This window comes from Pseudoliparis swirei, chromosome 3, assembly GCF_029220125.1.
Source record: "Pseudoliparis swirei isolate HS2019 ecotype Mariana Trench chromosome 3, NWPU_hadal_v1, whole genome shotgun sequence".
Taxonomy (NCBI): Eukaryota; Metazoa; Chordata; class Actinopteri; order Perciformes; family Liparidae; genus Pseudoliparis; species Pseudoliparis swirei.
The window spans coordinates 8,164,152-8,172,820 of NC_079390.1; the positions used below are offsets into that span (position 1 = coordinate 8,164,152).

General features: G+C 43.6%; 1 protein-coding gene across 20 annotated transcripts in view; it reads left to right on the forward strand.

Moving 5' to 3' along the window:
• Positions 1 to 8,381, forward strand: part of ehbp1l1b (EH domain binding protein 1-like 1b) — a 29,518-nt gene extending 21,137 nt beyond the window's left edge. For 16 of the 20 annotated variants that reach the window (XM_056440863.1, XM_056440904.1, XM_056440895.1 and 13 more), the window contains 13 exons: positions 1,833 to 2,666; positions 3,522 to 3,750; positions 3,840 to 3,988; positions 4,728 to 4,776; positions 4,904 to 5,228; positions 5,434 to 5,501; positions 5,699 to 5,735; positions 5,832 to 5,884; positions 6,233 to 6,353; positions 6,505 to 6,604; positions 6,694 to 6,767; positions 7,023 to 7,137; positions 7,416 to 8,381. In XM_056440863.1, the coding sequence (XP_056296838.1) occupies positions 1,833 to 2,666; positions 3,522 to 3,750; positions 3,840 to 3,988; positions 4,728 to 4,776; positions 4,904 to 5,228; positions 5,434 to 5,501; positions 5,699 to 5,735; positions 5,832 to 5,884; positions 6,233 to 6,353; positions 6,505 to 6,604; positions 6,694 to 6,767; positions 7,023 to 7,137; positions 7,416 to 7,503 (2,242 nt within the window). In that variant the 3' untranslated portion in view covers positions 7,504 to 8,381. The remainder of the gene's footprint in view (positions 1 to 1,832; positions 2,667 to 3,521; positions 3,751 to 3,839; positions 3,989 to 4,727; positions 4,777 to 4,903; positions 5,229 to 5,433; positions 5,502 to 5,698; positions 5,736 to 5,831; positions 5,885 to 6,232; positions 6,354 to 6,504; positions 6,605 to 6,693; positions 6,768 to 7,022; positions 7,138 to 7,415) is intronic. The other 4 variants (XM_056440957.1, XM_056441012.1, XM_056441021.1 and 1 more) reach the window with 2 other exon arrangements.
• The last annotated feature ends 288 nt before the right edge of the window (positions 8,382 to 8,669 follow it).

An 8,669-nucleotide genomic window follows, 5' to 3' on the forward strand; every position in this document is an offset into this window, starting at 1 on the left:
TGGGAGAGAGAGAGAGAGAGCGCATTGAATAACCAGGAAAGTGTTTGGCTTCATGAGATCTGCTTGTTGCGTCTTGTGGATCAGACTCAGTGCAGTGAGTGTGTGGTGTGCGTCCTCTAACCGATGCTTTCACTCGCTATATCACAGAGAAATAATAGTTACTAAGCACTATCCTTCATTTGCTCAGGATTTGGCCTTTTCCTGCAGGTCTTTTTCAAGAACGTTGTGTTTTGGCATGTTGATGTGAGCCTTGATGTTGACTATATGTACCCAAACAACATCATGAACATGTTGTTTGTGAAGGAAACAGGATTTTTCATCTCCGCATCTTGCCTTGGTTAGGACTTAAAACAGGTTTTCAAACTGAGAGATTGGGGTCAAAAAGCAACGGAAAGCCTGCTTATCAACACGGTGATGGAACTTTAAAACCCTTAGTGAACAACTTGTTTGAAATAGCTCACTCCTTCTCAGAGGCGTGACGCAATCTGAACACACTGACATGATACAGACATTTTATATTCAGTGTCACTGAACCCTTTCCGAAGACATCCTCTCCTTCGAGATAATGCAAGATAATCACTCCTTAAAACCCCAAAGCTGTGAAAGCTGTCTGTCTATCCATAGATACACTGCAAACAGGAAATGCCAAAAGCTAAGTCAGCATACTTTTAATAATGCCAACTATACTGTTTTTTCCAGTGATAAACTTCTTTTTTTCCTTTTTTTAATTTAACCCTTGTGTTGCCTTCGGGTCATTTTGACCCGATTCAATATTTAATGTCGGTGTTCTTTCGGGAGTCAACAAACAAACATAAAGTACCTCACACTTAAACTTGGAAAACAATATTAATTCTAATAATTTTCTGGAGATTTTAATAGCTGGGGTCATATTGACCTCAAGGGTAAAATATGTTAGTAAATATAAAGGTAACAGGAGGGTTAAACATTGAATCGGGTCATATTGACCCGAAGGCGACAGGAGGGTGAAACATTGAATCGGGTCAAATTGACCCGAAGGCAACACAAGGGTTAACCAGGAAATGCCTCATTGAGATAAAAAATCTCCTTTACAAGAGTGTCCTTCTCAAGACAGCAGCAGTAGCACATGACACAAAGTTTCAGACAATACAACATACAGTAAAACAGTGACAGACAATATTTTAAAAAAGAAATATATATATATTTTTTTTAGTAAGTCCGATATTGTTGAAGTCATTTGCACTTGGAGAAAGAGGATTTGGTCACAGATGCAGCAGCAGTGCAGCCTGCATGACACATGTGACGCTGTATCATGGATGTACCTGCATCGACTGCTCCTGTCCTTGAGGGGTTCTGTCCACACAGCTGTCATCAATGCATATTGCCAGGCTCTTCTCATTTGGTTCTTGGCTCATACAGCTGAATGGAGCACGTCACGTAGCATGGGTACGTGGATGGGTTTGGTCGTTGGATATTGCAATACAGTGGAGGATGGAGCATGTGTTAAATCGGTGTCTTGTTTCGTTGTCCAGTCGGGCATCACACTTCTGTCCCGTCAAACTTGTGGAAGTCGGGGGGAAATCTCTTCAAAACAATGGGGATATAAAGACCATTGGAAATCTTGAGTTTCTTTCTTTGACAAGACTTTGCTCTACCCTCTATTTACTGTTGATTGGTTTTAAGTATTGCAACAACCAACCGTGTCTGTTCATACTTAAATTTCCTCCAAACTGAGATTAATGATATAGATCTCTGGCTGCGTGAGCTAAATGGTCGTATATGTTGCCAGAGGGAAATGGAGCATGACGAGGATCTTTTAGGTTCAGCTCTGAAATCTCCTTTTCTGTCTTCAGCCCAGGCCGCCCATCCCTTGCTGTTACCCAGATGCCTCCCTTACTCTCTTCCAGTGGACAAACCTTTTACCACAGCTCGGCTACCAGTCACCCACATACACCTGAACAATCTCTAACCAGTCTGGCAGACCATCCTAATCTCAAACCTCAGTCGGGGTGTAATCAAGAGGAAGGAAACGGTCAGAAAACTAGAGTCGAATCTGCTCCCCAATATAGTGGAGCCCAAAAACCCCAAATGAAAGAGCAGCGAAATGATGATGTCACCACCACTGGTCACAGCCTGGAGGTAGCAGCCCATGAGGAGGAAGAACGTGTTCCATCGTCTGTGGTGCCTTGGCCACTTCCTGTGAGCACAAACACTGACAGCATGCACTTACACACCAAGACGCACACAGGAACAAACGGCAGTAAGATCGACGACGACCTCAACATTTCCACACGAGCGACGGAGGCACACAAGAATCTTGAAATGAGGGATGGTAAAGAAAACAAGGACGCACACACCACAAAGAGTGGCAGTCTTCAAGTGAACATCCCCCACACACAAACGCACACCCCGGATCTCACCCGACAAACCCGAGACCGACAGCTCAGAGAGGAGGAGAGCCTGTTGTTGGCTAAGATCCATCTGTTGACGGGTGACTCGTCCGCTGTCTCTGGCCCTCGCAGTATGAAGCTCCTCACCCCCGACCCCTGTGACCTTGACTGTGACACTGCAGAGCTTGTTGATAGCAGTCAGTCCTGCTGGGATGCCCTGCAGGAAATATCATTAACTGAGGCAGAGGAGCCCCCGGCCAATGAGCTGGAGCGAAATCAAGAAGGAGAGGAGGATGTGTAAGTTCAGCATGTGCTGCTCCAGAAGATCTTTCATGAGCTCGACACTCACTCACTCACTCAAGATTTGACATGAAGTACGCTCGCGGTTTGTGCGGCTGGGGCAGTGCATTAAGCTAAACGCTTACATCAGCATACTGAATGACAAACGCTACATGCAGATGTTTAACTCAGTACAGCTGAGGCTGATGGGAGAGTTTATTTGGTCATAAACCAAAGCGAGTCAATTATGTAGCAAATGGTACTACTCATTATTTTCAAGACAAATGTCAACCTTATGGAGGCACTAGAGGTAAAGTCTGCAATCCAATGTAATGTGTAATCATCCTCTTGGCCATGGATGTATTTTTCATTTTCGTCATGTCCGTCTGGATTGTGGTTGTGGAAAGATCATCAGCCCGGCATCCATAAAGCCGTGCTACTAAAAACACGAGCAACACCACTTAGCAAGCAACTTATTTTTCTTCTGGACTCTCAAAAGACTTCAACCAGCTCAGGCAATGAGTGTGTTGCCACCTGGCCGCATGCGTAGTTTCAAGAACTTCTGCTTTGTATGATGTGTTTTTTAAGCTGAATACCTAAAGCACGGGCGATTACACAACAAGTGTTGGGTGAATCAGCTTTGTTCCGATGTGATGGAAATTGGCCGAGCAGCATCGACCTGTGTTGAGAAGACTATGCAAACGGTTCTGCTGAATGTTCCCCTGTCGTGCCCCGTAATATCGACGCCGGGCTGCCGTCTGTCGTGCGAGCTTGCATGTCTCCCACTCATCGCTGTTGGAAGGATCCAAAAACAAAGTGCTTTTACGTTAATGCCCCGGCGTTCTCTGTTGTGTATGTCCTGTCTCCTCGTAGGCCAAAAGGCCAACGTGCTGACCTCCCTGATGGTGGAGAGAAGAAACCGCCCTCACGGCTTGGAGACGCCTCCAGCAGACACACCCGTGATGAGCGCTCCGACGCACACGGGGAGAGCGCCACATCTCGGCTTCCTACGTTACCAGAAGAAGAAACTTCTGACCCTAAGTCCCATCGGCGTGCACCAATGGGCCGAGAAGAGGCTGACGGGAAGGACGATGCAGCCGAGGTAAATGTTAATAATAATAACTCTGACGTGCTTTATAAATCACACACATATAAAACTGAACATGCTCCTCTCTCGTCTTCCTCCTGCAGGGCCTGGTGACCTCCACCCAGTCGTTGCTCCAGTGGTGTCAGGACATCACAATCGGGTACCGGGGGGTAAAGGTCACCAACTTCAGCACTTCCTGGAGAAATGGTCTGGCCTTCTGTGCCATCCTTAATCATTTCCATCCTGACAAAATGTACGACCGTCAACTAACATAACATTCTTCTGAGCTTTATGCCTCTTTGTAGTTTAATCTTGATTTTTGAAAAAATATTTTACAGCTAAATCAATCAAATGTCACGGTGCTATTAGAGTGGACCCAAAAGCACGAATCAGACAGGAGTAACAAAGATGAATGTCTTTTGTTGAAAACAGGCTAGGTCAAAACCTGGAGATCAGTCCAAGAAGCAAACAAGTCCAAAAAGGGGCGGGGCAGAGAATCAGAGGTCAGGGCAGGCAGGGTCAGAACAGGCAGGTCAGGAATATACTCTAATAACGCTGGAGCACTTGGCACGAAAACACAAGACAATCTGGCTGAGGACAAGTGGAAGTGAGGGAACCTAAGTAGACAGGGACTAATGAGGGAATGGGCAACAGGTGAGATGGGCATAAAGACCAGGTGAAGGTAATGAGGGACTAACGAGGGAGTGATCAGAGGCAGGTGAAGGGAGTTGGACTGACGAGATGGGAAGCAGGATCTGGAATGACATGATAGTTCGTGAGACTGGATGAAAACAACTAATAAAAAAAGGAAGGTGTGGAGCTAAACTGTTACATCAAATGGCAATTAAATTCAGTGATTCATCAACAACAACAAAACGGAAAATTAATCAATAATAAAAGTTATTATTAGTGTCAGCCCTACATGAATTTAAATGTGAACCTGTATGTTGATTATATTATTATTATATTCATCCCTGGTTTTGTCCCATTAGAGATTTTGACCAGTTGGACTCGCATGACATCAAGCTGAACAACAAGAAGGTAAAGACGTGGCTCATGTTGACACATTTCATATTCAGCTCATAAGTGCCCTCAGAAGTGTTAATAATTCACTCGTTAACAGACATTATTTCTCTTTGCTTCTGCATTTGTCTTCCGACCACATCAGGCGTTCGACGGTTTCGAGGCGCTGAGCATCTCTCGCCTGTTGGAGCCGTCCGACATGGTCCTCCTGTCCGTCCCCGACAGGCTCATCGTCATGACCTACCTCAGCCAGATCCGCTCACACTTCACCAACCAGGAGCTGAGCGTGCTGCAAATAGAGCACAACAGCAGCCAGTCCAGCTACGGCCCCGCCCTCTCCGGCCCCGGGCCCACTCACCTGGACGCTGCTGCTTTCTGCATGGCCAGACTGAAGGAGGGGGTGAGCTTAGAGGAAGGACGGAGCAGCGCGTTGGTCGTCCCACCACCGAGGACCAAACGACTGGTTAAAGGTATAGCCTCGATGCCACCTTTAAACAACTTTCTTATACTTTAACTATGATTTTTACCACTTTCATTTATTTTCATGAATATTTTGTAGAGCAATTTGTGCAGCCAAACTCTCTTAAGATTCCAGTCCATGTTGAAAGAAATTGGGATGAATTATTAAATTCAAGAATCCAACTTCTAAGATTTGTTCATATCTGTTTTTAATAGACGAGTCAATCACCCCGGTCCCACCACCACGGTCGCTCACCAAAGGAGTCAAATCTGGACCGTCTCAGGTGACACCTTCTTTTTCTTTTGAACTAGAACTGACTTTCATGTTTAAACTATAATGTGTTTTTCTAAAACAGAATTGAAAAAAAAATATTTGAATTGTATTTAAACCTGGAGAAAATAAATTCATGGCCTTCATTTCCTGCACATGTCGGACTGTAATAGTTACTTTATGTGATAGTTTCATGTTTTTCTTGTACAGGATGAAGACACAATGACAGGAATCACTAACAATACAGGTGAGTAAAGTTTAAGCCTTTCAAAGACTTTAGTATGTGTTCATATTTCTCTTTGACACTTGTCGTGTTGGTGTGTGTGTGTGTGTCTGTGTGCAGGGTTGCAGAGTACAGTTGTGACCCAGCCTCCCAAACAACAAGAGGACACAATGGTCAGTTATGTCTTCCTCGGTTAACCCTTTATCTTCTCTTCTGGGTCTTTTTTTTATCCTTGACTTTCCTTCTCACATCAAATCAAATGAAATCTGATGGCTGCCAAAAAGAAACAATCAGATTTGCTTTCACTTTTTACAGATGTCAATTCCATCCTTTTGGTCGCTCTCTAATCTTTTGACCATCTTCTCCTCTACCTGTTTCCTATTTCCCCAACTCCCTCTTTCCTTTTATCTCCTTCCCCCATTTTTTCTCTCTTGTGTATGTTCATGTGTGTGTTTGTTTGCATGTATGTTTGTGTGTGTTTGTGTCTGTGTGTGTGTGTGTGTGTTGTGGCTTGTGGTCAGTGTCTGCAGGACACCAGTCAGTATGTGCTGAGTGAGCTGGCGGCGTTGGAGTCGGAGCAGAAGCACGTCGACAGCAGGGCCGCTGTGGTGGAGAGACGACTGCGAAGCCTCATGGAAACAGGTGAGTCTCACACACACGTGGAACATATACAGGATATAACCAATAAGTAATAAACAGGAAGGACTCAGGGAGCAATCAGTGAATGGAGTCGTTTTTTTTTTCTTCATCTTCCAGCGTAAACAAACTGCCTTGTGTTTTCCTGTTCATACAGGAAGTGACCGTGATGAAGAAGAAAGGCTGATCCAGGAGTGGTTCAATCTGGTGAACAAGAAGAATGCTTTGATACGCCGACAGGACAATCTGGAGATGCTGTAAGACACACAAACAATGCACATGCATGTATACGCACACACACGCTACACACGCTACTTTACTTTATCTGATTATCGACTATCGACAGACAAGAGGAGCAAGATCTGGAGAGGAAGTTTGAGCTCCTGAACAGGGAACTTCGGGTGATGATGGCCATAGAAGGTTAGTAACCAACGGAGGTGGAGGAAGTATTCTGATTATTTATTGAAATAAAAGCAGTAATTCAAAGGGACAGATGGCATGATGATAACTACAACCAATAAAATAAATGCATTTCTTTACATTCCACCGCTGGCAAACCATTTTCCATCCGATCTGCTGTTCAGCACCAGGAGAACAGCTGGAAGTCTCTTGCTCAACGGCACTGTGTCATTCAGTAAAGGTGAATGACGATGTAACCCCTTGTTTCTGCTGCAGACTGGCAGAAGTCGTCCACACAGCAGCAGAGGGAGCAGCTGCTCCTCCAGGAGCTGGTGTCTTTGGTCAACCAGCGGGACGAGATCATCAGGGACATTGACGCCAAGGAGAGAGGGTGAGTGTGTAGGAGGTGTAGAGTTGTGTGAACAAGACAAAACAAGTCACAGGGAGGCAGCAAATCCCTCAAATACAAGCTCTTACAGAGAAAGCGTTGACAAGTAAAATAAGGTAAATTCTTGTAAGACTGACCTGCAAAAACATACAATGTAGTTTGTTCATGGATATACATTATTGGTATTCCTTATTTACAATTGGATTGATACAGGTCTGGGTATAGATGGCTAAGAGTTCATGTCTGAAGCGCTGTTTTGATATACGTGTTTGTGTTTGCAGGGCAATGGAGGAAGACGAGCGTCTCGAGCGTGGCCTGGAGATGAGGAGGCAAAAATATAATAACAAAGATAAATGTGTCCTCCAGTGAGACGAGAGGTCACACACTGCTTTTATTAACAAAAGATTGTTTTAGGAATTTTGGAGTTTCTTGTTTTACGTTTATGTGAGTGCCTTTATTTTCCTGAAGAACTGTTAAAACCCATTAAGAGGAAAGTTATGGGCTCCAAACCGGGTTTTCTATGAAAGTGTTTTCTTGAAAATAATTGTTTCCATCTGTCTTAAGTATTATTTTTGATTCAGTTCACATATTCTTATTTATTTAAATAATGTGTCAGGTTGTTGTACATCTGTTGTACATGTGTGTTGTGTGTATTCATGTGTGAGTTTATTTGGTATTTGAACACTGGCTTATTCTCTTCTTTTTTGAATTAAGAACAGGACTAGAGCGTGTCAGAATCTGCTGGATTAAAACCAAAATGTGCCTTGTCATTTTGTAACACGCTAAAACATATTAGGTATAAAAATAAAAATAAATGTCATGAGCTGGACTCAAACTCACAATAGTGAGAGTACAGGGTATATGTTTTAAACGTAACGATGATCCCCAACATGACATTTTGATAAACCAAAGAAGCATTTCCACATGTTGCAATATTGATTGTTTTCTTTTTTATATATGTTGAAAGAGTTTTTAGGAGTTATTCAACCTTGTGTGCAAACAAACCCTGGATGCCTTAAATGTGTAGCTGTGATGCTCACGTCTGCTTGAATCACAGAACTGAAGCGGTTCCCTCTCTTCCGTGTCCTACTGTAAGCATGTTGTGTTATGTGCACTGATAAAGTGGTTCTCTCCTATGTGTTACTACTGTATACCTATCACATGCTGTCTATATTTATGAGTTGAAAATATGATAAATACATTGAAGAAACTATTACTAAAATATGGGTTGCTTGCTTGCATCAGGATTTTTGTTATACGGTTATTCTTTGACACAACATGAAGATGTGAAATATAATAATATTTAATAATTTTGGATGTACTTGTCACGCCGACGTCACAGGTAGCGAGGTGCAGGAGCTCATGTGCAGAGAAACAAGCAGGATCGAAACTTGAATTACAAAAAGATGCTCTTTAATGAGGCAAAAACGGGTTACAACAAAAACAACAAGGCCCAAAAAGGGCAGGCAGAGGATCGTCGGTCGAGACAGGCGGGATCCACAATTGGAACATTGTCCTGAACATATACACAGGAC